This window comes from Amphibalanus amphitrite, unplaced genomic scaffold, assembly GCF_019059575.1.
Source record: "Amphibalanus amphitrite isolate SeventyFive unplaced genomic scaffold, NRLGWU_Aamphi_draft 000341F_arrow, whole genome shotgun sequence".
In the NCBI taxonomy this organism is placed as follows: Eukaryota; Metazoa; Arthropoda; class Thecostraca; order Balanomorpha; family Balanidae; genus Amphibalanus; species Amphibalanus amphitrite.
The window spans coordinates 51,386-75,209 of NW_024881836.1; the positions used below are offsets into that span (position 1 = coordinate 51,386).

Below are 23,824 nucleotides of genomic sequence, written 5' to 3' on the forward strand. Positions count from 1 at the left end.
CGGAGCGGTGCAGACAGGAAGACAGTCGTACCAGGCGTGAATTGTCTGATGGCGCCGCGCCTGCTGGCGGCGTTATCTCTGACTGTCCGTGCCACGCTGGAGGATGGTCTCTCTCTCCCTCTCCCACTCTCTCTCTTTCCCCCTCTGTCTCTCTCTCTCTCTCTATCTCTCTCTCTCTCTCTCTCTCTCTCTCTCTCTCTCTCTCTCTCTCTCTCTCTCTCTCTCTCTCTCTCTCTCTCTCTCTCTCTCTCTCTCTTCTCTCTCTCACTCTCACTCTCTCTGTCTCTGTCTCTGTCTCTGTCTCTCTGTCTCTCTGTCTCTGTCTCTGTCTCTGTCTCTCTCTCTCTCTCTCTCTCTCTCTCTCTCTCTCTCTCTCTCTCTCTCTCTCTCTCTCTCTCTCTCTCTCTCTCTCCCTCTCCCTCCCCCTTTCTCTCTCTGCCCCCCTCTGCCTCCGCTGGTGTGGCCCGCTCTGTTGGCGGGGATCAGGTGGCGGGCGGACATTATTGATGATCCAGGCCGGAGGCCCGGTGGCTGAGGAGTCGCCAGAGAGGCCGCTCGTCCTGCCCCAGAGACACAGAGACACACACCATGGTGTGTGTCTCGCGACCTTCACGTCACCCGCATCCTGCAGGATGCGGGTGACGTGAAGGTCGCGCCGGCGAGCAGTGATCTCCAGCTCGCCAGGCGCGTGACGGAAATGGAGCGGACTTGAGTGGGTGGCAAAAGACGACAGGTTGCTGAAACAGCATCAAATGCGAGCTTGTGCGCAAAACCCGCTCTTGATATATAGTCACCCGACCTCCGACCGTGCTGCCGTATGTTTTTTTTTTTTTTGCAATCATTGTCACCTACGATGCGCTGTGTGATGAAATAAAATTTAACAGTGATGGGGGTTATGCCCCCTCCCTTGGGACCCCGCTACCGTCGCCGCACAGTGCGAGGCTGCCCGTCGCCCCATCACCTGCACCAGTCTCTGAACGTATCTGGCCTTCTGTTTCAGTGCGCAACCGCCCCCGATGTGTAGTGAGATCGTCTCGCTGCCGAGGGAGTGCGTAATCTTCCTGCGATGATCACCAGGCTGACAGCAGCGCTTACCTCCTGTCTCCACTTATCCGCCGTCCTTGGACAAATCGACATCAGTGGAGGTAAGCGATCACCTGAAAAGATCATGATCTTTCCCTAATATAAACTTATTATCTCAATTTATTTCAATTAATAATACCACACGGTGTGGTACTCTTTGTAATTCGCTTCCTTTTTGCTTACTTTAGTATATTGAGTACCTTGAGTAGGCATTTTTACTTCGTAGACGCCCACATGAACAACACTTTATAACTAATCATAATTTTATGCACATACCTGATTGTACTCCGCTATTAACCCGGCGGCCGCTGGGCCTCCGCGCCACCCGCCGGCCGCTGGGGGGGGGGCATATAGTTGCCCCCCCTTTACTTCCGCGGCGATATCGTCGCAACGCGAAGAGATAGAGAAGCGAAACTTTGCACACATCTTCCTGAATACCTAGCCGAGGTTGTGTCCAAATTTGGTGTCGATCCCATTTGAAATGACGTCACAGTGACGTCATAAGTTAACTTATAGATTTGCGACTCTCAGTTTCCTCACGATACATCAGGTATATGGGACCGAAAATAAAGGGCCGATTATTGGTTAGCAACTAGATGGAAGTGTACTTAGATGTTTTAGGATGACAGCAGGTGCTGTCTAGTTCATTTACAGTTGAGTTTCATGCTCAGCGTGATCAGAAACGGTCCATATCGGAAAACGACAAAACTTTATGACGTCACTGTGACGTCATCTTAGATGCTACAACCACCAAACTTTCTTCAAACATTGCCTAGGTATTCATTTGAAGCTATGCCAAGTTTCACGTTCGTAGCTCATCAGATTTCGGAGATATTCCACAAAACGTAAAGGGGGGGCAACTTTATGCCCCCCCCCCCCCCCAGCGGCTCGTGGGTTAAGGTCACTAATTTAAGATTTATTGAGTAGCATGCATAAGTTAATTGGCTGGTTATTTAAAGCGGTGGCGTCACTACAGCTGTCGACTCGTTGGTTTAAAGTTTTATGGTCCCATATTTGTGCGCGGACGAAAGTTGGATGAGTACCGAATTAGGTGGCATGCGATAAAGATTCCCTTAGCAGCCGTAGCCAAGGCCGTAGGCCGCAGCTTCGTACTACTCCACTGCTGTTAATGTTTCAGCAGCAAAGTCAGTTCAGATTATTTTCGAATTGCGAATAACAAATATTAATATGATATGATTGCTTTCGTATGTGTGAAATTACAGGTCATCTAAAAGACCGAACGAATCAATGTTCTCTTTAGCATGAACAGTTGTATGGTATGTATGATAAAACATGTTTAGGAATTGAATAATTTAACATCCGCTGAATAGCACACCATCAGTGCACTTACATACTACCTCATTGATCTTTTGATAATATTATGATCTGCTTCCAGATGTAAATATAACATAAGGTAATTCCATGATGCAATACGGTGATGCTATTTAATTCAATGATCCTTTTAAAATACACACCGTTCACTGCCAGCTTTTCACTTTGCACCTGCACGGACTGACTTTGTTGCGGCCAAGGCAATTTGTGACTCGTAGCACTAGCGAACCTCGCTTAGTGCTATTCTTGGCAAGGACTCTGCAATGTTAGGTGGGTGGGGTTGATTACAGCAAAGCCTGCGGCCCATGTTCCTGTGATTGCAGCCGTCGGTCCCCTCCACTTCCATCACACAGCTGTTCCTTCGCCCCTGAGCCAGCTCTGAGTGCACTTGTCTGTCAACGGAAGCGTTGTGGATTCGTTCGATAGTTTCTCAGCGACAACTGGGCAGTGTATGTTTGGAGTGCTCCAAGGACGCGCGAGGAGCGCGATCAAAGCTGTTCTCCGGTGCTGCCGGCCCGTATCTACATACACATAGAGGTAGACCTGTATCAGGTCTCTGGTGCCCTCCATTGCCCGAGTTCCCGTAATGAAGCCTAGCTTCATTCTGACTATTCAATTTTCCACCTGAAATTTTAATTCATTTGATGACCGCGAGAAAACAGGATTTGTGGATAATAAGTACATACACACCTGTATGAGAAGAGAAGCGCTGATACTGCTGGTTTGGCCTGGAATGGTTCAGAAATGGTGTACTCCTCAGAGTTCACTTTGAAAGGGAACAGTTTTTTATCGTCTTTGTTATCGGTGCAAATAAAAAATTTATAGAGTAGTAAAATATAAAAAGGTGAAATGGCGCCATTCTGGCTTCAATTCCAGTAGTAGAGCTTCCCAATCGTTCGAGAGTTTCCAGAGTTGTAAACACGTCAGTCGTTCTACCGGACTGTTTTGCAATAAGTCTGCGGCCGATAGGTTTAGTGTCTCTGTCGGACCGCAGTCGATGGGCTGATGTTTCCGGGAAACACACCGCACCCTGCACCGGGCTGTTTGACTGCAGCGCTAATAGCTCAACGACACGACTATTTATCATGTTCTATGTGCTTTGCATAGAGTTAACACCTGCGCTGGTAGCGATGTAAATTACCTGACACAATCTAACACACCCACCATAATAAACGGGCTGCCGAGGCTATGTTTTTCGTAAGCTGTTAATGAACGTCACAAACTGGCTATGATCACTTTGAACAGCTACACCGACAATGGGAAAGTTCCGAGAACTAACAGCGCAAAAATAGTCGAACACTCAAAGGGATCATGTTTAACAGAACGGAAACTTATAATTGCAGGCAGTTGTAAGTGCTATTTTGAGATTGCGCTCGAAAAATGGCAGCTGTTTATGCCTTCTCGAGTTATTAGTTGTTTGAAGAGGTATAATTTACAACAGGTTTCATGACACTTTTAGTTGTAAGTTAAGTGTTCTAGGCATACCTCATTTACTTAGAGCGGTGCAAAAGAAAAAAGAAGATAATAAATTGCTTGACTTGAACGTTGCGGTCACCATGCCAATTCTCTACACCTCAACGCATGCTGGTCTGAACCCTCTTTGCAGACGATCCCTTTGAAGACGCAGACTGTTTGGCCCGCGTATTTTATTACCTTGAGCCACCATACCTGTGCAGAGAACAGTGAGACAAAGCCTCCTCGTAGTAAATAGATGTAGTTCACTGCGGTTGGTGTGACTGGTTGGCAGAGTGCTCGGTAACGGGGAATTTATGATTGAATGAGTGTATGTATTTAAAACAGACATCCGCACATCCGATCCATCTACTCAGCGGGTCCATTTAGTACTAAAAACAATATTAATCAACTGTTTGAAATTTTAGCTAGCTTTCGAATTTATTTATTTATTCCTCCAATGCCTTGACGTACGTTTTGAAAGAAATGACCTCGACCGTGTAATGACCTTCAGACTACGTATGGATTAATGACATGGCTGACTCAGAGTAAGAAATGCACATAATACCTAACCTGATTAGATGTTTTTTACTAAATGTATGCACTGCATAACACTGTGCAGACTACGAGACAGAGACTCATCTACACTGTTAAAATAAAGTATTTTACATCGCCTCGTGTCAGCGGGCGGGCCAGAATTGGTTACTTCAAACGGCACTATTTCAACTGTCTCCCAGGAAATAGAGCTAAATGTGCGGTGAAATCGCGTGCCGCGGGCTACAGTGGCCTCGGCTCCGGCAGCTAAGTGAAATATCGGTCCGAGTGAGACGTTTTGTCAATGCCAAGGCTGGAAGTCACACCGTCCCAGCGACAGCTTTGTGGCAGCGTTTCCGATAACGTGTCACTGTCAGATTGAATGTCATTTTAAATCAATGAAACTTCGATCGACGATTGATGTTGAGAGAGCATGTCAAATAAACTTGTCAAGTGTGGAATGATCACTTGCAATTTAGCTGGAGCAGCAACATTCAATTACTGTCCCATTTTTGTGTGCTACAACTCTCGATCTTTGTCTCCACTTGCTCCCTCTCTCCCTCAATATCTATCTCGCCCCCTCTTTCTCTCACTTTCTCTCCTTTCACTCCCTCTTCTTTCTCTTCCTCTTGCTCTCTTTCTACCCCCTTCTCTCCCTCTTCCATCTGAGCTTGTCAAAGGCGGACCGACAAGCCTCGGGTGCGGGTTCAACCGCAGACCATCGCGGTCTCGTCGAACCTCAACTGCCCCCCAGGCGCTGTTTGATCAAAACGACCCCGGTGAAGGCCGTTTTCCGGTAGTCGGCTCCGTCAGAGACCGCCAACTCGGCATAGCGGCCGACCCGGGGCGCCACTCGAGGCCCGGCCGGCACGCGGCCAGCGCGCCTGTCCATTGTGCCGAGTTATTCGGCCGTTGGGCGTGCTCATTGCGCCGTGAACGCCCAACTTTGCGCCCGGAGCCGTTTCGCCAGTGCACCTCGGGCCGCCGATCTTCCTCCGTTGACGTCATTAATCGGTTGGCGGAACGAACGAAGCGCCGCGCCGACTCGATTATTGCGTCATTGGAGGCCGGAGTTTGGGCGTTCGCCTGGCACTACTGGCTAGTGGCTGGCGTCCGCGGTAATTCCACGATGGGAGGTGACCCCCACCACTGTCGTCCGTACGCCGACTATCGATTTCCCGGAAATCGACAAAGCGCGATGACCTATGGGCCATTGTATAGATTGCTTTGTTTGGTGAAAAACCATCCAATGCCATTGTCGCCTGCCATTCATGTTCGCTTGTCCATTTTCGTGCGAGCGGATATTCGCTAATGGGCTTGGCCCCAGGTCAGGTAGAGCACACAAACAGTTTTTCGGGAAAGGAGACACACACGAAGCTCTAAAAACATACCAGTTGCAAAAGAGTCATTACCAAAAAGCACGCAATTCACAGGCATTGTAGCACTGAACTACGGTGAATAACGGTTGACTCCTTACAAATACAGATACCTACGAGGGTAAACATGTCTGATGTTACGACAAAATGTGTTGAATGCACCATGTTCCATTTTAAAGATGCGAGTTTAGTTTTCAGAATGTTTCATCAACTCAATCACGTCGGTTCTCTTTATTGGTTTATCTTTTTTTCTTTTAATTTTCAATGCATCATTCTGGGGTCACAAGGGCCTGGGCAAGCTTTCCCCTCAGTCTCTGCCTCGTCCACCAGCGTCTAGCTCTGGTGGGCTACTTTATTAAACATTCGAGAAGCTTAATGGCTGAATCATAGCCTTGTTTTAAAAGACTCTGAATGTAGCTTGAAACTCATGAAGATAGAGGGCTGCGTTCAACACTGAAGCTTTGAAACACGCACTGAAATTCCGACACATGCATGGCGGAGCCCAAGGAAGCCTCCTTTCATGAACTGGCAGCTCCCTCCTCTTCGCTCGCCCCCCCCCCCCCCCGTGACCTCGGCGCGCCAACTAGAATAAGGCCGCCAGTCTAATCCCATCTCATAAATTTATGAGGCGCAATAGGAATTAATCGTCTGTGGGCTGTTAAGTCCGAAATCATCATTACCACATGATCGCGAGCGAAAGATATATGGATGCTAAGGGGACGATGCAACAGAGATATTTCTGGGCCGGGAACCATGTCTCTGGAGCTCATGCCGCTCGTAAATCATACAGTGAGACTCAGAATGATTAAACGGCCATTTCTTCCCGAGTTTAGGCATTCAATATTTTAGTAAAGAATGTGGAGCTTACAACCACACGCATTTCGGGATCCGGAGCTAGTGAAACTTTTTTTAAGCTTCATTTAACTGTGTTTGGAAGGTGACATCCATTATCGAATATCGAAGCACCTTACTGTTTTCTTCGTCGTTTGCTGCTGCAGCCCATAGGGGAGAGTGGGGAAAGATGCCCAGGGTTTTACTATGTCAGATTTTATTCGAAAATGACGATCGGAAAGCAAAAACTTGGAGTTTCAACGGAAGCCGACATCATTTTTCTCCAAAAATATCACACTTTCGTGCCTGAAATATGATAATTTTTTTTGCTATTAAGCATTTCCCTGAAGAAGTGAAAGGGGGCATCTTACCCCACAGGGTGGGAAAGACGCCCCCTGGCGTTGGGTAAGATGCCCCCTGCACTATAAGTGACATAAATGGGCACGTGAATCGCCTGAACGAATCAGCAGTCCCTTCGAGCCTGCAGTAGACACCAAACGTCATCGTAAGGGCCCCCAAAAGTAGTCGTAAGGGGCTTCAGAGGTCATCGTTAGGGCCATCATAGTCCAGCGCGGCCAAACAAGCCTCCGTGGTGGCGTTCAGAGACCACTGTGAGGCCCTTGTAGGGGCCCTCGAGCCCATCGTGTTGACCCCAGATGCCAGCGCGGCCCGTGGAGCCAACGTGGGAGCCCTCAAAGGATGTCGTGAGGGGCCCTGGAGCCAATAATGGGGCCCACAGAGGCCGTCGTGAGGGCTCTCAGAGTCAGATGCCGCCCAAAAAGTCGTTGTATGGGCCGAGAGACCGGCATGGGGAGCACCCGACCGTACTGGACTCTCAATAGTCCCAGATCGGCTTTTGTCTCTAATCACAAGTATGTAATAAATGATTTGACGGGATGCTTGAAGGACAGCCTACGAATTTAGGGGGGCGTCTTTCCCCATCAGGACAGGGGGCATCTTACCCCAAGGTACCGAAGTAACATTAAATCAGTACAATTTGTTAGCCATAAAACTACACCCTGAAATAAATTGTTTGGGACACAGTACACGCATGTTAATGTATCACGACTATAGCAAGGGACGCAAAAATTATCTACCTTCTTTGATATTTACAATGTTTTGACACCAAAATATTTTTTGAAAGCAGCAAATAAAAAACATGCAATCACCAGCCAGCCGCTGCCCAACTGAGCTTCGCAAATTTTTGTGCAGTTAACAAGGCAGGCTTCCGCTTTACGCTAAGAACATTAATTTCCAGGTTCGATTCTTTGTTTCGCCGCTAGAGGGGGTGGGGCGTCTTTCCCACCCTGGGCATCTTACCCCACTCTCCCCTACACAAAAATGCTCTTCTCTCTATTATTCAGTAATGGAAGGAATCCACCATTATTTTCCACAAACAGTCTAAGCACGGCTAAACAAACATTTCTGTCTGCTGTATCCACAGTCGTGCCCTGGCCCCGTCGGCCGGCTCTGCCCGGGGGCTGCGTTAGGAGCAGCCCCCGGGCAGGTCCGCCGGCGTGCCACTCTGGGCGGCCCGGCCCCACCCAGCGACACTGACACAGGCCCGGGCTGGACCGGGCTGGGCCGGGCCGGGTCGGGCGCCACCCACCATCGACCAGCGGCGGCCGGCCACCGGCGCGACGGCCCGTAACCACCGCCAGAAGCATCAGCACCGCTCGGACAATGCGCCCAACCACCGGCCAAAATTAATGGCCACTCAGTCAGGCCTGAATGAGACCTTTGTGGTCGGCGCCGGCCGTCGGCGACGGCAGAGTCTGCCTCTGGTGGCCGGCTTGTCATCGCCAGAGCGGCCGGCCCGCTCGCTGTCCGCGCGCGCGGCAGGACGGCCCGCTCGCTGTCCGCTCGCCCTCCGCTCGGCTCGCCCGGCCGGCCAGCTGTCCGCTCAGCCCGCTGTCGTGCCGCCGTCGACCCGCTCCGTCCGTATTCTCCGAAGAGCCCAAAAGCCGCGTCGACAGTCGACGAGCCGCGTTCATCACTGAGCAGCTCCTCGAGGGCTGCTCGTCGGGGATTGGATACGGCGCTCAATCGGCTCAGGAGTGGCGAAATCGACAGGTGCCGCTGTGCCGGCTCCGCGCCGCTCCCAATCATTGCTCGCTCGATCTCTGAAAGGCCAACGCTGTGCGAGTGTCGCGCGGCGACGCTCCCCAACAATAGCTCCATTGTTGTCTGTATCCAATGGTCAGTGCCACCAGTCGTAGGCGGAATGGCGGGCATGTCTCTATCTGTCTCTGTCTCTGTCTCTGTCTCTGTCTCTGTTTCTGTCTCTGTCTCTGTCTCTGTTTCTGTTTATCTAACATCTCTCTCACTCTCTTACTCCTCTCGCTCTCTCCCTTCTCCCGCTCCCCGACCTCAAATTTCCAATCACACATTGGGTAATATTTTGCTAAACATTGTCTGATGCTTACATTACGTGACGTATTATGGGATACTTTAAGTTAGCTCAGTAACGGCATTTATAATGGAAATTGCTAAAAGTGAAATGGTACTAGGCCGTATTGACGAATGACAAATAGAGCTGACAGGTCATGACGTATAAGTGGCAAATCTAGGCTAGTATTTTGCTTTGCTTGTCTTCAAAAATATCATGGCAATGACATAATAAATGAGTTAAATCTCATTAACCTTTGACAGTTCTTGCAACAGGTGAGGAAAGGCGATCTATGCCCACTCGTGTGCTATATTCGAATATGAGTTCGAAACGTTATCGTTATGCCTTTGAGTCATCCTGGATACAGTTGCATGGCTGTACATATATACCTACCTACAACGGCACCATGCCTCAGACTCTTACACAACATAGAACACCTCCCGCTGAAGCGAAAATAGTCTATTCTGACATCTGAGAATAGATGACTCGTGAATCAAATCCTGCAATATGAGAACATCCTGGTATGTATCTGATAAACTGTCAGGACTGCCGATATTACCTGCCACCGCAGTGTGTGGACTCCGGCGGCAGACAACGGAATGGCGTGAACTACACGTGCAATGAACAGTGGTGAGTGATGGTCAGCAGTCATTGCATGTCACGTGCGTGTGCAGTGAGCGGCCATCGATCGCAGTGGACGCGCAGAGCCGCGACAATGACCCTGTGGCTCGGTGGACAAACAGAGAGGACGGGGCAGACCGCAGCTCTCAGGACGGCCGCGGCCCAACTCAAAGAGCGGCTTAAACTCGGTCGACCGCCTTCATCCATCAGAGGCTATACACACGAGGGCCGGAGCTGTGTTATGAGTGTGTGCTCTCACGGATGAAAGGGGCTCCGAGCGCCGCGCGTGCTACGACCGCGACCCATTGAGGGCGGCGCCCACTTACTGGCGCTAGCAATGTGGGGGATATGTGCAGCGATTCTTCACCGCGAACTGACAACGACGCCCGCTCAATCACCTGGCTGCAATTTCTGCAGCGCTCCGCCGCTCGGACGGAAAATTCACCGCGGCCCACCGGACTGGTCGTAGCCAGCGATAGTGCCCACCCAGCTTAAAACTTGTATTAGCCTCCCACCGTGGCATGTATTGGCTTACCGGGTAGCTGCACGTAAAATGGACGTCAGTTCCTCCCCAGTAATTATGGATGGTCTGAAATACGGTGATGTAGCTCCCATCATATGACCGTCATATTTAGCCTGAATGCGCGCCGGGCTGAGTACGATGGTCGCCATCCATCTGCGAGCGACGATCACCGACTCCGCCTATGGTCCAGCCCTTCTCTGTATCCGGACCTCCATTTGTACACATACACCACCATTATAAATGCGCCCCACTCGGCAGGGCAGGCGGTCCATACCCCGCCCCGCCGCCTGCCCGCAGCCCTTTTCAGGTCGATGAATGAGCCTAACGAGTCTGGTCAGGAAAAACAGCGCCCGTACTGTGCGACCGGTAATAGATAGCCTCCTGTCGGCAGTCGACTCAAGTGAAGAACGGAACGGCCCACCAAGACGGATGACTCGGGACAGAAGCAATAGGCGCCGCGGGCGGTCCGCCCGAGCCGGCCGACGGTGTAATAACCCGCGAGCGAATTGACAGGGCGGCCCGAGAGCCCATCGTATTGCATCGCCAGACGTAACCCGATTGCAGAAACACATTGCACAGACTGCGCTGGAATGCAACCCGGATGTGTGATTATTTAAGTGCATTTGATATGCGACTGAGAGGGAAGTGCGAGTTTTATTGCATGGCTTGTCTGTGACTTACTTGGAAATGTTAGCAGATCCATCAACCCCCGAGGTTATTATCCATAACATCATATATGGTAAGCTGGCTATGGATGGCCGTCTTTATTAAGGCCATAGACCATCCGAGATCAGGCGCCGTTGAGATTTATGCCGCGCTTCAGATCCGGCGTTGCTGTATTTTGCCAGCCCGCTTCAGTGATGTATGTGTGCTTTCCATCGGTAAACCGTGCTTTTGCGAGGCTGCTTCTTGATATATTGGTTTCCAAAATACATATTCTTTATCACCACTGCACAGCACTGCTTGCCGCGTCAATATAACTTGACGAAACCTTTCAGCTCGTTTGCCGGGCAAAGTTGCGTCAGGCGCTTAATGCCATAACTTATAAGAAGCTGTTCCATTCAAGTCTCGCCTAATCTGGCTAACTTTCAACATCTCAACTTCTGAAATTCGGAAAACTGAGCAACTACTTGAGATGGCGTTACTGACACCAATCATTTCGATATCGACATATGTTTCTAATGTTCACGCCCCTGAGATGGCCGGAAAATTGCTCGAGTTATATTTCACCGAAATGTTTTCGCAGCCACTGTCCGAAGAGCCAAACTCTGGTAATACCGCCAACCGAGAACGTGTTTCTTGTTGTTAGTTAGATGGAACCGAAGCCCTCAGACAACCGTCGTACGACTTCTTCTGTTGTTTATACACAAAATAGACATGAAAATTTGACTGGAAAAGCCGTAGGTAGGGGAGAGTGGGGTAAGATGCCCAGGGTGGGAAAGACGCCCCACCCCCTCTAGCGGCGAAACAAAGAATTGAACCCGGAAATTAATGTTCTTAGCGTAAAGCAGAAGCCTGCCTTGTTAACTGCACAAAAATTTGCGAAGCTCAGTTGGGCAGCGGCTGGCTGGTGAATGCATGTTTTTTATTTGCTGCTTTCGAAAAATATTTTGGTGTTAAAACATTGTAAATATCAAAGAAGGTAGATAATTTTTGCGTCCCTTGATATAGTCGTGATACATTAACATGCGTGTACTGTGTCCCAAACAGTTTGTTTCAGGGTGTAGTTTTATGGCTAACATATTGTACTGATTTAATGTTACTTCGGTACCTTGGGGTAAGATGCCCCCTGTCCTGATGGGGAAAGACGCCCCCCTAAATCCGTAGGCTGTCCTTCAAGCAGCCCGTCAAATCATTTATTACATGCTTGTGATGAGAGACAAAAGCCGATCTGGGACTATTGAGAGTTCAGTACGGTCGGGTGCTCCCCATGCCGGTCTCTCGGCCCACACAGCGACTTTTTGGGCGGCATCCGACTCTGAGAGCCCTCACGACGGCCTCGGTGGGCCCCATTATTGGCTCCAGGGCCCCTCACGATATCCTTTGAGGGCTCCCACGTTGGCTCCACGGGCCGCGCTGGCATCTGAGGTCCCCACGATGGGCTCGAGGGCCCTCAAGCATCATGAAGACCTATAAGGGCCCGACAGTGGTCTCCGAACGCCACCACGGAAGCTTGTTTGGCCGCGCTGGACTATGATGACCCTAACGATGACCTCTGAAGCACCTTACGACCACTTTTGAGGGCCCTTACGATGACGTTTGGTGTCTACTGCAGGCTCGAAGGGACTACTGATTCGTTCAGGCGATTCACGTGCCCATTTATGTCACTTATAGTGCAGGGGGCATCTTCCCCAACGCCAGGGGGCGTCTTTCCCACCCTGTGGGGTAAGATGCCCCCTTTGACTTCTTCAGGAAAATGCTTAATAGCAAAAAAAGTTATCATATTTCAGGCACGAAAGTGTGATATTTTTGGAGAAAAATGATGTCGACTTCCGTTGAAACTCCAAGTTTTTGCTTTCCGATCGTCATTTTCGAATAATATATGACATAGTAAAACCCTGGGCATCTTTCCCCACTCTCCCCTACATCAGGGAAATTGGAACCTCTGGAACTGCGGAAGACGATGAAAATGGCTCCCAGCTTCTATTGCCTAAAATCGTATTGCAGCAAAATAACTCTAATAGTTAGTTGTTGTTGTTTTTTATTGTTATATTGTAAGCAGTTAGCTTTGCACTTCATACCATTATTAACATTGTCGCATCGGCGTTATATAGTAAGTGTAGCGCTGGCCGCTGGCGTTGTAGTTTGGGCTTGATGTTGGTACATCAATTAGCGTGTTTGATGATGACACCGTAGCAAAGTAGCATAACCTTTGTTTTTCTTCGGAACCATGATTGGCTGGTACGATTATTTGTAGTTCTGCAGCCATAACTGTTCTCGAAAAGTCAGGACATTTGACTACTATCACTGGCATTTCTTGCCTTCAAGTTTTTTTTCTTGCCTTCCAGTTGATATTTATTTATTATCGTTTGCATTTATAACTTTCCAGAGGCTTATATATGTTATATAACCTGGGGTAGGGATGAGGTGACCTTTCTGTTTTTCATTGTGCATGTCACCTGAGTTTACATTACAAAATTGTGTGTAAGCATTTCAAAAGCATTACTTTTGTGGAAACTCTACTGATCCTGCAAACAGTGCACGTGCAGTGTTAAATGTCACCATATTTGCTTGCTCTCTATGGACGTAAGAAGCCCTGTTTTTCGACCATGCGTTGTACGATAGATAGGTAGCACGTTATTTTCCAAAGTCGCTGTAGCTGAGCTGCCTGCGGCAGTTGTGTATAGCGTGGACGTGCCACAATATATTGCATAAAAAGGCTAGACCTCAACGGAACTCAAGGATCTTGCCATTAGTTAGATATCTGAGAGGTATAGGTAAAAAAGAATAGGCGAAAAAAATCAATGAGTAGTCCATTGAGAGCAAAACTACTTTATGGCCGTTTTCACGACGGAATAGCAGGCATCTATTTAATCCCCATTTGATCCTTTGGTTCCTCAGGAATTTTAGTAGTTCTTTTTAGTAGGTTCCCCAGCTTTCGAATGAATGGTGCGTTAGTTTGCTATTTTTCTATTAAATATCACATGGATTTACTTTATCTAAGGATTTATCACTAATATCAACATAAAGCGTAAGCACAATTATAAAATTATGAAATTATTAAATACTAGTACAATAGTTAAAAAAAGATACTGAGTTGCCAGGCTACAAAGAATATATTCATTTATGGCGCACGACAGACATTTAGAAAGCAGCGCCCTGTTTTATTGCACGCTGCTAGCCGCTTCCATTGGGTTTTGCAGGCCGACGTCATTGGTCGTTACACGTATGATGTCACGCGACTTGTGGCCTGTCACGGCTCTTTAATGATCTCCACTAAATGAATGCAACAATGGCCTTTTAAGTTGATCTCTGTGGCCATCTGTCTATGGAGCGACCAATATGAAAGTTGGGTGAATTTACCGGGGTTACATGACTATGAGCAAGCAAATGTGTATCAGGAATGGATTTAGGTGGAGAATTGCACTGGACCATGAGTGCTCGAACGCTCCCAATTCCACGCCGGTTTGGCTTTGGAGCCGAGACAGACGATGCGGGTCAAGGTCACCGCTGGGGTAACTGTGGATTGGCTGCGCCCGAGCACCCGTAACGCGGCACAATTCTCCATCTATGGATTTTCCTATTCGCTCAGCATTGTGATAGGCGTTCGTAATAGCATTTACTCTGCTCATGTACCTATCCCCGGTTATTTAAAAGAAGTTTTTGTGGGGGAATAGCACGGCTTTAGGTACTCGGTGGCCCTATTCACGACTTTCAAAGAATGCTCCGATAACTAAACACCGCACAGACCTACTGCATTAGTGAATCTGACAGAAGGTCTGTGGAATTACATCCCCCCTCACCACACCCCTAAAAACTCATCCAGTGTCCAAAACCACTTTTATCGACTCGTCAAAAAAAAAAACACACACACACACATACACACACAAAGCATGGGGCATGTCAGCTCTCAGTTCATTTATCATTGTCTTTACCATGGTTCAATTGCATTGCGCGATTTAAAGCGCGTGAGTGCCTATATAGTATATATGTAGAAAATAATATCTACAGCAAAACATCCAAAATTACAAAGGCTACAATGCTTAAAAAGTAGGTTCATCAAGGAAGCCCATTTTTACTTGCGTTGTGTTCCCAACCATGCGATTCCAACGCGGGCTATTCGCAACGTCTGTTAAGGCACGTTAACAACTGACAAGCCGAAGATGAAGTCCCAAACCGCCATGTCGCCATCACCGCCATCACCATTGCTGCAGCTGTTCCCAACCGCCTCAATCGCCGCCGTTTTTCCAGCAGTCGCGCCGCGGAATGGCAGAAGCTCCAGAGTAGCCTCCAGCGCCCCTCTCCGCACGTGTGCAGGTGCACTGCGGCCGCCGGGTCCGACGTCCAGGCAGAACATAATATTTCCATGCTGCTCCGACGGTGGGCTGGTCTTGTTTGGGCGTTCCTCCACTGTGACGTCGGTCACGCCTGCCCCGGCCAGGGCGCAGAGGCCGACGTGTCACCATCCGGTTGCAGTCCTCAGTCGGGTCGCAACGTGTACCTCTTCAGCAGCGTGGAGCGCGCTCCCGCTGGGCAGCGATACAGCCAAAAGTAGCATAGCATGCGGGCCGCCAGCGCTGCGCCGGACAGCGGACCCATGCCGGGGGTATGCCGGTCTCGGCCATTAGCGGGGTCGTCGGGGCCGAGGCTGTACATACAGCTGGTGACCGCGTGAGCCGCCAATCGAAGCTCACGGCTTATAAGCTCGACGCGGGCATCACACGCCGTCCCGATGGGAGCTCCACGACGCCGCCGCGAACTCCAGCGCGGCTCGCAGCGCGAAGACCAGTACGGACGGCCGGGGCAAACGGCGTGCGGGAGTCGCAGGCGACGTTCTGCGGACAGAAAGGGTTGGGCATAAGCTGGTCGGCAGGACACTCTTGAGCCGAGCCTTTGATGTAATTACAGATGATCCAGAAGCATGCACAAAAATTCATGACACACTATTCTCATTTATGTATTTGCTACATATGATATGATATACCAGCTCATGATCAGTGACGCATTCTGGGCAATATGTTCTAAAGTGAAGTAACTGAAGTTACAGCTTAAAAGCTTAAAAAACAGCTTAAAAAAACACACACATTCGATAGCTTATGAGAATAACATGCCTTGTGTGCTTAATGCAGGAAAATATTTTTTTTCACTTTTTTAGAAACAGCAAAAGAGTTGTCAACAAGCCATGTCAACTATCTAAACAATTCTTATGGAAACTGCTCTAGCTAGCTTAAAGTTCCACAACGTTTCCGGAGCACCGTACCCAAACTCAGTTCATGTTACAAGAAAAAACAGTAATAATGCCTCCTAATTTTGAATGAAATATAGGTATGAGTAATTTGATTTGGAAAGCAACAAATTTCCGCACATCATTTTAGCAAAATTACTATTTTCTTCAGCCATCAGGCTACACAAAACTATAGTAAACTTTATGATCTAGTTTACACAAAACCAAAGCCCCGATTTTAACAAATGTAGATAAAATTTAAACAATTTTAAAAAATGTATCGTGGAGAAAATGAAAAGTGTAGATTTGTAAAGCCGGGATATTTCAATTTCACGGATTAGGCACTTAAAGAAATATCTTCACCTTTCTTTGAGCCACCAGCCTTCAGTTCACCCAAGTTTTACACGACTGTAGTGAAGCAGACAATGTGGCAACTCAAAATTGTGATGGTTTGAGATAATTATGACGGTAAAAGAAAAAGCAACACAAGGTTCCTTACCCTCGTTTTTTCACATGGGTTCAGATGAGGCTTCAACTGTTGCCGACCTGAGGAGCTATAGGGACTTGAGCTTTCGAAAACTCAATTTCTAAAGGCACTGAGCAGTGTTTGGCTTTCACACGAATGCGATAGTAAGTTATATGAAGTTGACAAAGCAAGCAAAGCAAAGCATGATGCCCCGCGCGTCCGCCCGCGACCACGCCCCGCGTCCGACTCCCGACCGCCGCGTGACCCGAGGCGCCCGGCGGTCACGTGACCTACCGGCTGGGACTGCAAACGGCCTTCACCACCATTCTTGTATGACGTCATATCCTACTGAGGTGCTGATTGGTCGGAATTAGATACCTGAAGGTAATTATCTGCCGTAGTTATTTTTGTTTCATTGTTTTGCGTGTTTTCTTATATGAAATGTAATTAAAAAATTTGTCATATTTTAATCACCATTAAAACATAACTGAATAGGTATAAAAGAGAACTCGATATATACTTTCCTCGTTTTTAAGAATTCCGGAATTAGATACCCGAGGGAGCAAAGAGGGAGCAAGTTGCCACGCTGATTTAATACCTCATAGTCGAAAGGTGGGCTACTAGAACCAAAAATTGCTGTGTTTGTAAATAAATAAGTGATTTGAGGGCAAAAAATGCCCGGATTTAAACTTCTAAAATTATTTTGAACATAAAATATTTCAGTTTGAGGGATGTTAAGGCCTCTAAGGGTAGGTACTTTTTAGGTATCAAATAAGTTCCTCTGCGAAAGTTCCGTCGTGAAAACGGCCTATGACAACTACCCCCACATCTCAGTGATATATTACGCCATGCGCACAACCACGGGACTTGGTGGACACGAAAAGTGGCTGACACCAATATTTTGCCCAAAATGTTACATGTTGGGCACAATTTCTCTGAACCTCTGAAAACATTTCAATTAGATCTTTTGAAAGGTTTCCTTAATTTCCCTAACAATACGATTTTATTGAATGAATATTGAATTGCTGTACGTGACAAGACTCCATCGATTGATTGGAAAACTCGCGCGGCGACGCGGACTAATCCGGCGACGCATTGTATGTCACCGTCAAATGTCAAACTGTCGGACAACTGCCACATTCGCGTTAGATAAATGACGCGTCCACCTCAAGTGGCAGACCTGAATTGATTCATAAGACATGCGGTATAGGCGGTATATGCGAAGTTAATTAACCCGCGCCCCACTGGGGGGGGGGGCTATTTATAGCCCCCCTCCCGTTTTTCTGCAATAACTTCCAAATCGCTTGACGGATCGACGCCAAACTTCCAGTACCTTCGGCTGCATCAATTTGACACCTTGTGTCAAAATTTGAACTTCGTGGCTACCATAGGTCGGCCGGAAATGACGTCAGAGTGACGTCATGTTCGTCCGATTTCGACGCAAAACATTGAACCACGGCAATCGCTCCCAAGAGCTCAGTTTTTAAGCTAGATCCAATTTCTTTGCATGAAAGGACTCAGAATTGACCGCGCTATCAAACTTCTATCTCGGATTTTCAAAATTTTGAAAATTTCGAAAATTTTATATAATAATATTCAAAATTTATATTTTTTCAAAAAGTTTTTGACTTTTCGAAAAAGCCGGAATATATGTGACAGAACGCATGATGTTGACTAACTCTAGCAAGTTTTAGCTAAATATCTTCAAAAATGGCCAAGTTATACGCATTATTGCAAAAAATTCACAATTATTAATTTTTCAAATCAATTTTTCAGTACGTATTTGACATCGTACACCAATATAAATGGCACCATCGTGTTCCTGAGCTCAAACTGCATCCAATAGACACCTTTTTTGTTGAAAAATGTAAACTTTAAAATTTGACCTTTTTTGACCTGAAAGTGACCTGACCTAAGCTAAATTCGACTCCAAATGACCTCGAATGACACAGACGACATCAAATTCGAAATCTATGGCCTAAATGGACCATAAAACATGTGTCACGTGACCGACGCATGATATAATATTTTCGTGACCTGTGATGACCTGACCTTGACCTGAAAATCAAAGTACAAGTTTGGTACCCTCAAAGTATCTAGAGCATCTGTTCACGAGTGTGGAAACCAAAAATGAGCCTGATCTGACTTGTAAGACGGCGGCCAGAGCCCAAAATGTGAACAAGCCAAAATGCTAATAATTTTTACTTTGACCTGACCTGTGACGTCATCGGTGACCTCGAGGTCAATGAAATTAGGTTTCCTTCGACAGTTTTTCCGGGGCTATCAGACGCCGTTTGAATTTTGACGATCGGCCCAGCAGTTTCGGAGTTAGGAGGGGGGCTATGAATAGCCCCCCCCCCCCCCCCAGTAGGGCGTGTTATACACAGACCCCAGTGGGGCGCGGGTTAAACGAAGCCCCGATTATTACCTTTTTGGAAAAAAGCTCAAGACTTGAATTTTGTGAAATGCTTCAAAAGTCTGCATTCGGACTGATGGTGCACCATCAACAGAGACAGAATGCTGCTAGTCATGTCGTCGATGACCAGTTGTCTTGACTACGAAATCGGTGAAACGGTAACCGCTGGCGGATCCAGAAATGCGGTCTTGGACGCTGTGGGGGCGTGCCACCCAAAACAATTCTCCAATGTCCCAAATAAATAGTCGGATTTCGATTCCTTACGCACTTCTGTGCAATTCAAAACAAGCTACAAACTTTTCCTCATAAAAGTTGTTTAGTTTTCGTTTTATTCTCGAAAACCACACATTTTTATCGATTTCGGGCGCTGCTTGGGGCATTTGCCCCAAATGCCCCCTGGATCCGCCAGTGACGGTAACGCTAAAAAAATAACGGTGTCGCTGGCTCTCTGCCAAGTAACACTGACTCGTACTCAGGTAACATCATCCTGTTCCTCGGTAACACTATAACACATTGTTTCTCCTACAGTGACAGTACAAACGGTGCTGTAAGTACGCGGTGAGGTATCAGTGTTCCGTTCCCTGGTAACACGCTGTGTTTTCCCGACAGTGGCGGTGCAGACTGTGGTGGGACTGGTCGACGGAGCCGTCACACTGCCCTGTGAAGCCAGCCGGCCTGACCCGGACGATAAGCTGGAGCTGGTACTCTGGTATCGACTAGGCTCCAAGCTGCCCTTTTACACGTGAGTTCTTATCGTTCTGCCATTAAGCTGACATTGTTCAGCCTCAGTATCACTGTGGTGCTGTCATTGACATTATCATTGTCGGAATGACAAAAAAGTATATCGCAGCGTCCTGTCTGACCTGACACTAGTCTGACCCGGCAACAGTACAGAAGCGTCAGAGTTTAGCCGGCTATAGTCTGTGACAGTACCTAACTAGTCACGAGTATTTACACGTGAACAGAGGCTGTGCCGACTGTCTGAGAGACGTACCAAGTCTGACCTTGCAACCGCACAGCGATGTTGTGAGACTAGCCAGGCCATCTCAAATTCGGTATTAAAACCAGATCTGACCGACTGGGGCCGTTATTAACCCCGCGTTCGATGTCTCTCGGACGGCGAAGATTCTACGCCGTCCGGCCAATCACGTTCCATAACCACAGCCGAGCCCCCCCCCCCCCCTGACCTTGAACGGGATTGGCCGGACGACGTAGAATCTTCGTCGTCCGAGAGACATCGAACGCGGGGTAAGCCTAGTCACCAGTCTGGGGCCGCTGTCCAGTCTGACCCGATCTGTCTGGGGTTGTTCCCAAGTCTGACCCGCCCATTTGGGTCCGACCCGCAGTCTGACCCGCCCATTCGGGTCCACTCGGCAGTCTGACCCGATCTGCCGCCGCCGCTCCAGAGAGGCTATCATTTCGGCAGCGTCCCCGGTCACGGCGGCGCGAGGCCGTCACTGATATTACAGGGCGTCCCCAGAGACTGGAAACGAGCAGCCAGGTGGTCCCGAGAAAGGCGCGCTCCATAAAACGACAGCCCCCGGCCACTCGCCAAATGGAAATGGAACGCTGGTTGCTGCACACAGGCGTTAAATTTGCATCGGCGTATGTATTGGCAAGTGGATGCTTGTTTTTGTATGGTATTCCTTGGTAGATTACAGTGCCTTCTAATCAATTTTCATCAACTTTGTCTATGGACCACGGATACATAGGCACTATATCAGCACAATACAGCAGACTTTGCTATGAGATGTAACCTAACTATGTTCCGCCTCGTCTATTCGCCCGCCCCCACGCCCTCGACGCCATCCCATAGGACTGGTCCGAGAGATTATCATGGGCAGCGTGCAGTCGGCCGGCTGGATTATGAGAAAACACCTTTGGGATAGCGGCGAGTTCTGCGTAGGAGGAACTCGGCAGCACCAGGAGAGCTGTGGCGGCCTGGAATAGGTTGATGATGGTGAAAAGCAAATGACCTCGCCTCAGAGTAGCTGAACGACGAAGCATGCATATTTATACAAAGTTTATTGTTCCTTGCGTGATAAGTCGGTTTGGTTTTGCCTAAAGGCTCACATAACGTTCCGTGCCTGATATGAGTTGTATTCAGCATTTTTGGGGTGAGAGTAAAGTAGGTAAAACAGAGTGAGTGCAAAAAGAAAGAAAATGAAAGGCATAGAAGGCGAAGAGAAAGTGACAAAGCGTGAAATTAAAGAAAACATAAGAGAACCAGAAAAAGGAAGAAGAAGAAATAAAACGACAGACGACGGAGAGAGCAGGGAGGCAGAAGTGAGCGAAGGAGAGGAAGGTTACGTTCTGAATCAACCTCCCTTTGTTGTTTTTAGCGCCTGGTTCCGTTTGATCAGCGCCGTACTAAGTGAACTATCTCAGTAAATGTCAACGGCTGCCACTTGCAGCAGGCGTTTCGATAATAGTCGACTGTCAGCCAGTAATTAGTGGAGTCTCGAGCGGACTACCAAACTGCACACAGCGCTGTATTGGAGCAATTCTGCAGCCAGGGGTCTCGTTCTGGTAACGAAGAGGTCAATCCAGTCATACACTGAAACTGGCAGTTACCTACGCCATACATAACCAACTGCTTATTACCAACAATGAAGTGGTGGTGAATGGTGATAAGCATTTGACTTCCAAGCATGACTTCCGGAAAAGAGTGCAGGAGTCCATTTTCGTTACTCTCTTTTTCCTTCATTTTTACCTTATTATGTGTCTGCATCAACGTGAGATTTGACTGATAATTTATTTCGTCAAGCTGTGATATTCGAAGCACATTGTCATCCAAAGTCTAAATTCCGTGCAAATATAACACGAAAAAGACAAATTTGAAATAACAAATGGAGGAAATGGAGGAAAGTGATGACACTCATTTGACAAGTGATGACAGTCATGTCATTGAAATGACAAATGGAGGAAAGTGATGACACTCATTTCACTCGTTCGGCCTTTCTTTTTACAGTCAAACAATTCATGAATCCACGAGGATCCCATGACCCAGCTCTAACACAGTTTGACATGGCTGACACGTTTTCCAAATCTGCAGTGACATATCAGTCCAGGCGTGCCGCGACCGATCGAGTTCAGAAACGAATATATGACCTGTCATCGTTTAAAGCGAGCCAATCCACTATGATGTGGTGTTCGACATGTCGCCATGGCACAACCTCCGGTTATTTCAGAATTGCAAACTGGGCCGGAATCTGCCTGCTCATCTACTAGCTGACCTTACGAAACAATATTGATAGCAGTATAAAAATAGATCAAACCACAAACTTCGCTATTTGAATAAATTTGTCACCGGAAGGTCCCACACTCCCACATCGGTCAATCACGTCGCTTCGTGATGCTTTGTTCGGGCGTCAGGCTGTCCAAACTCCTCTCGAAGCCGGGACCACCACATTGAAACTGTGAGCTGGCCGATGAACTTTGACCCGACGTGTGACCTACCGAAGCGGATGGCACGGCCGACGGGCGGGGCATTAAAGTTGACCTCTGCCCAGTCAGCTCTGGATCGGCGTGATAATAGGATATCGCGCGCCTGGGTGACACCTGGGAAATGTGAGGATACGAACTCTGTCAGTTGGTCTTCACAGGTGTGTCCATCAAGTAATGGCGACTGGGCAAGGTCGGCGAGCAGCGCTACTTGTCTGTTCGTACTAGTTTTTTAATTGGGCCAGAACCTCTCTGTCTTTTGAGACCATGTTAGGGCTATGGGATGGGAGGGGAGGGGATTGTGGGGCTGGGTCGACCAATGGCCGGTGCGCAGAGCCCGCGTCAGTCACTGTCACAGAGGGACTGCTCATCTCGAAACAGTAAGCTCCTATTTGAAGCTGCTCTCTTCCGGTTGTCTTAGGTTTGACCGCCGGCCTGGACAATGCAGTGTGCTCAAGGATAAGGAAGGGATAGTCCTGATGATAGAGAGGACCGGTGAGCAATGTTGGCGCTGACAGTATCTACTTCCAATGTCTCTAATTACTGGCTAGTACTGCGCACGGCGCTGCTTAATTTCAATAACATTTCCTCTCGCTAATGGAACGACGTTGGAACCTGCCTCATTAGTGCAGCTGTCGGCTGCAGAGCCGGACTACCTTCCTGTCGACAGGGGCGGCTCTCACCTGACCCGTGACCCGGACATAGAACTGGGACCCCAGGCGGTCGATCGCCGGTGAAGGTCCCTCTCGATCGCCTGCGGAGGTCCCCTCTGACCGTTCGCCCGCTCACAGGTACGACGCCAGAGGTCGGCCGGCCGGCAGAGGTCACCATTTGACCGACGACCTTCTGTCTCCGCGCGCCCGGGCCCTCTACCAGCTCTCGCCTCCGGCACTGGTGCTCAGCAGTCTGAGACAGCTGGACCGGGGCGTCTACGTGTGCCGAGCCGACTTCATCCAGAGCCCGTCCAGGGTGGGCGTCACCAACCTGACCCTAATCGGTAAGTACATAAAGCAGGGTATGCTGCGCTGCTCTGGCTGTTTGATGAGGCTTCTGATTAGGTGCGCCCACTCGAGAAATGCATGCAGTGTCGCTGGGCCGAGGCTAGCAGAGTGGTTCTCGGAGCATGTTCGGTTATGTATCTTACTGCAGCGATCTGTAATGATGACTTCTATAAATATCTGAACAAAACTCGATTCGCTTGCAATACTAGTGCATCACTGAAGAGATGAAACAATGGAGATTCTATGTGTTTTGCCACCAAAAGGAATGCATTTGCGATGAGCATTTGAATCGTCCGTATTTGCTTATACCGCACTATACATTGGTAGCATACCGTGGTCGATAAACGATGCTGACTTCAATTGCATTAGCCAAAGCATGTTGTGCCCGTTCTAGCATGTCACGACCTTGTCGATGCATTAACTTTGTATGAAATTACATTCGTCCAGACCCCTAGATGTCAGTCTTTTATGG

General features: G+C 48.4%; 1 protein-coding gene across 2 annotated transcripts in view; it reads left to right on the plus strand.

Annotated features, from left to right (window-relative positions):
• LOC122388980 (hemicentin-2-like) overlaps positions 1 to 23,824 on the plus strand; it is a 99,184-nt gene that overhangs the window by 20,473 nt on the left and 54,887 nt on the right. For both annotated transcript variants that reach the window (XM_043380592.1, XM_043380591.1), the window contains exons 2-4: positions 1,001 to 1,145; positions 19,517 to 19,649; positions 23,143 to 23,348. In XM_043380592.1, the coding sequence (XP_043236527.1) occupies positions 1,067 to 1,145; positions 19,517 to 19,649; positions 23,143 to 23,348 (418 nt within the window). In that variant the 5' untranslated portion in view covers positions 1,001 to 1,066. The remainder of the gene's footprint in view (positions 1 to 1,000; positions 1,146 to 19,516; positions 19,650 to 23,142; positions 23,349 to 23,824) is intronic.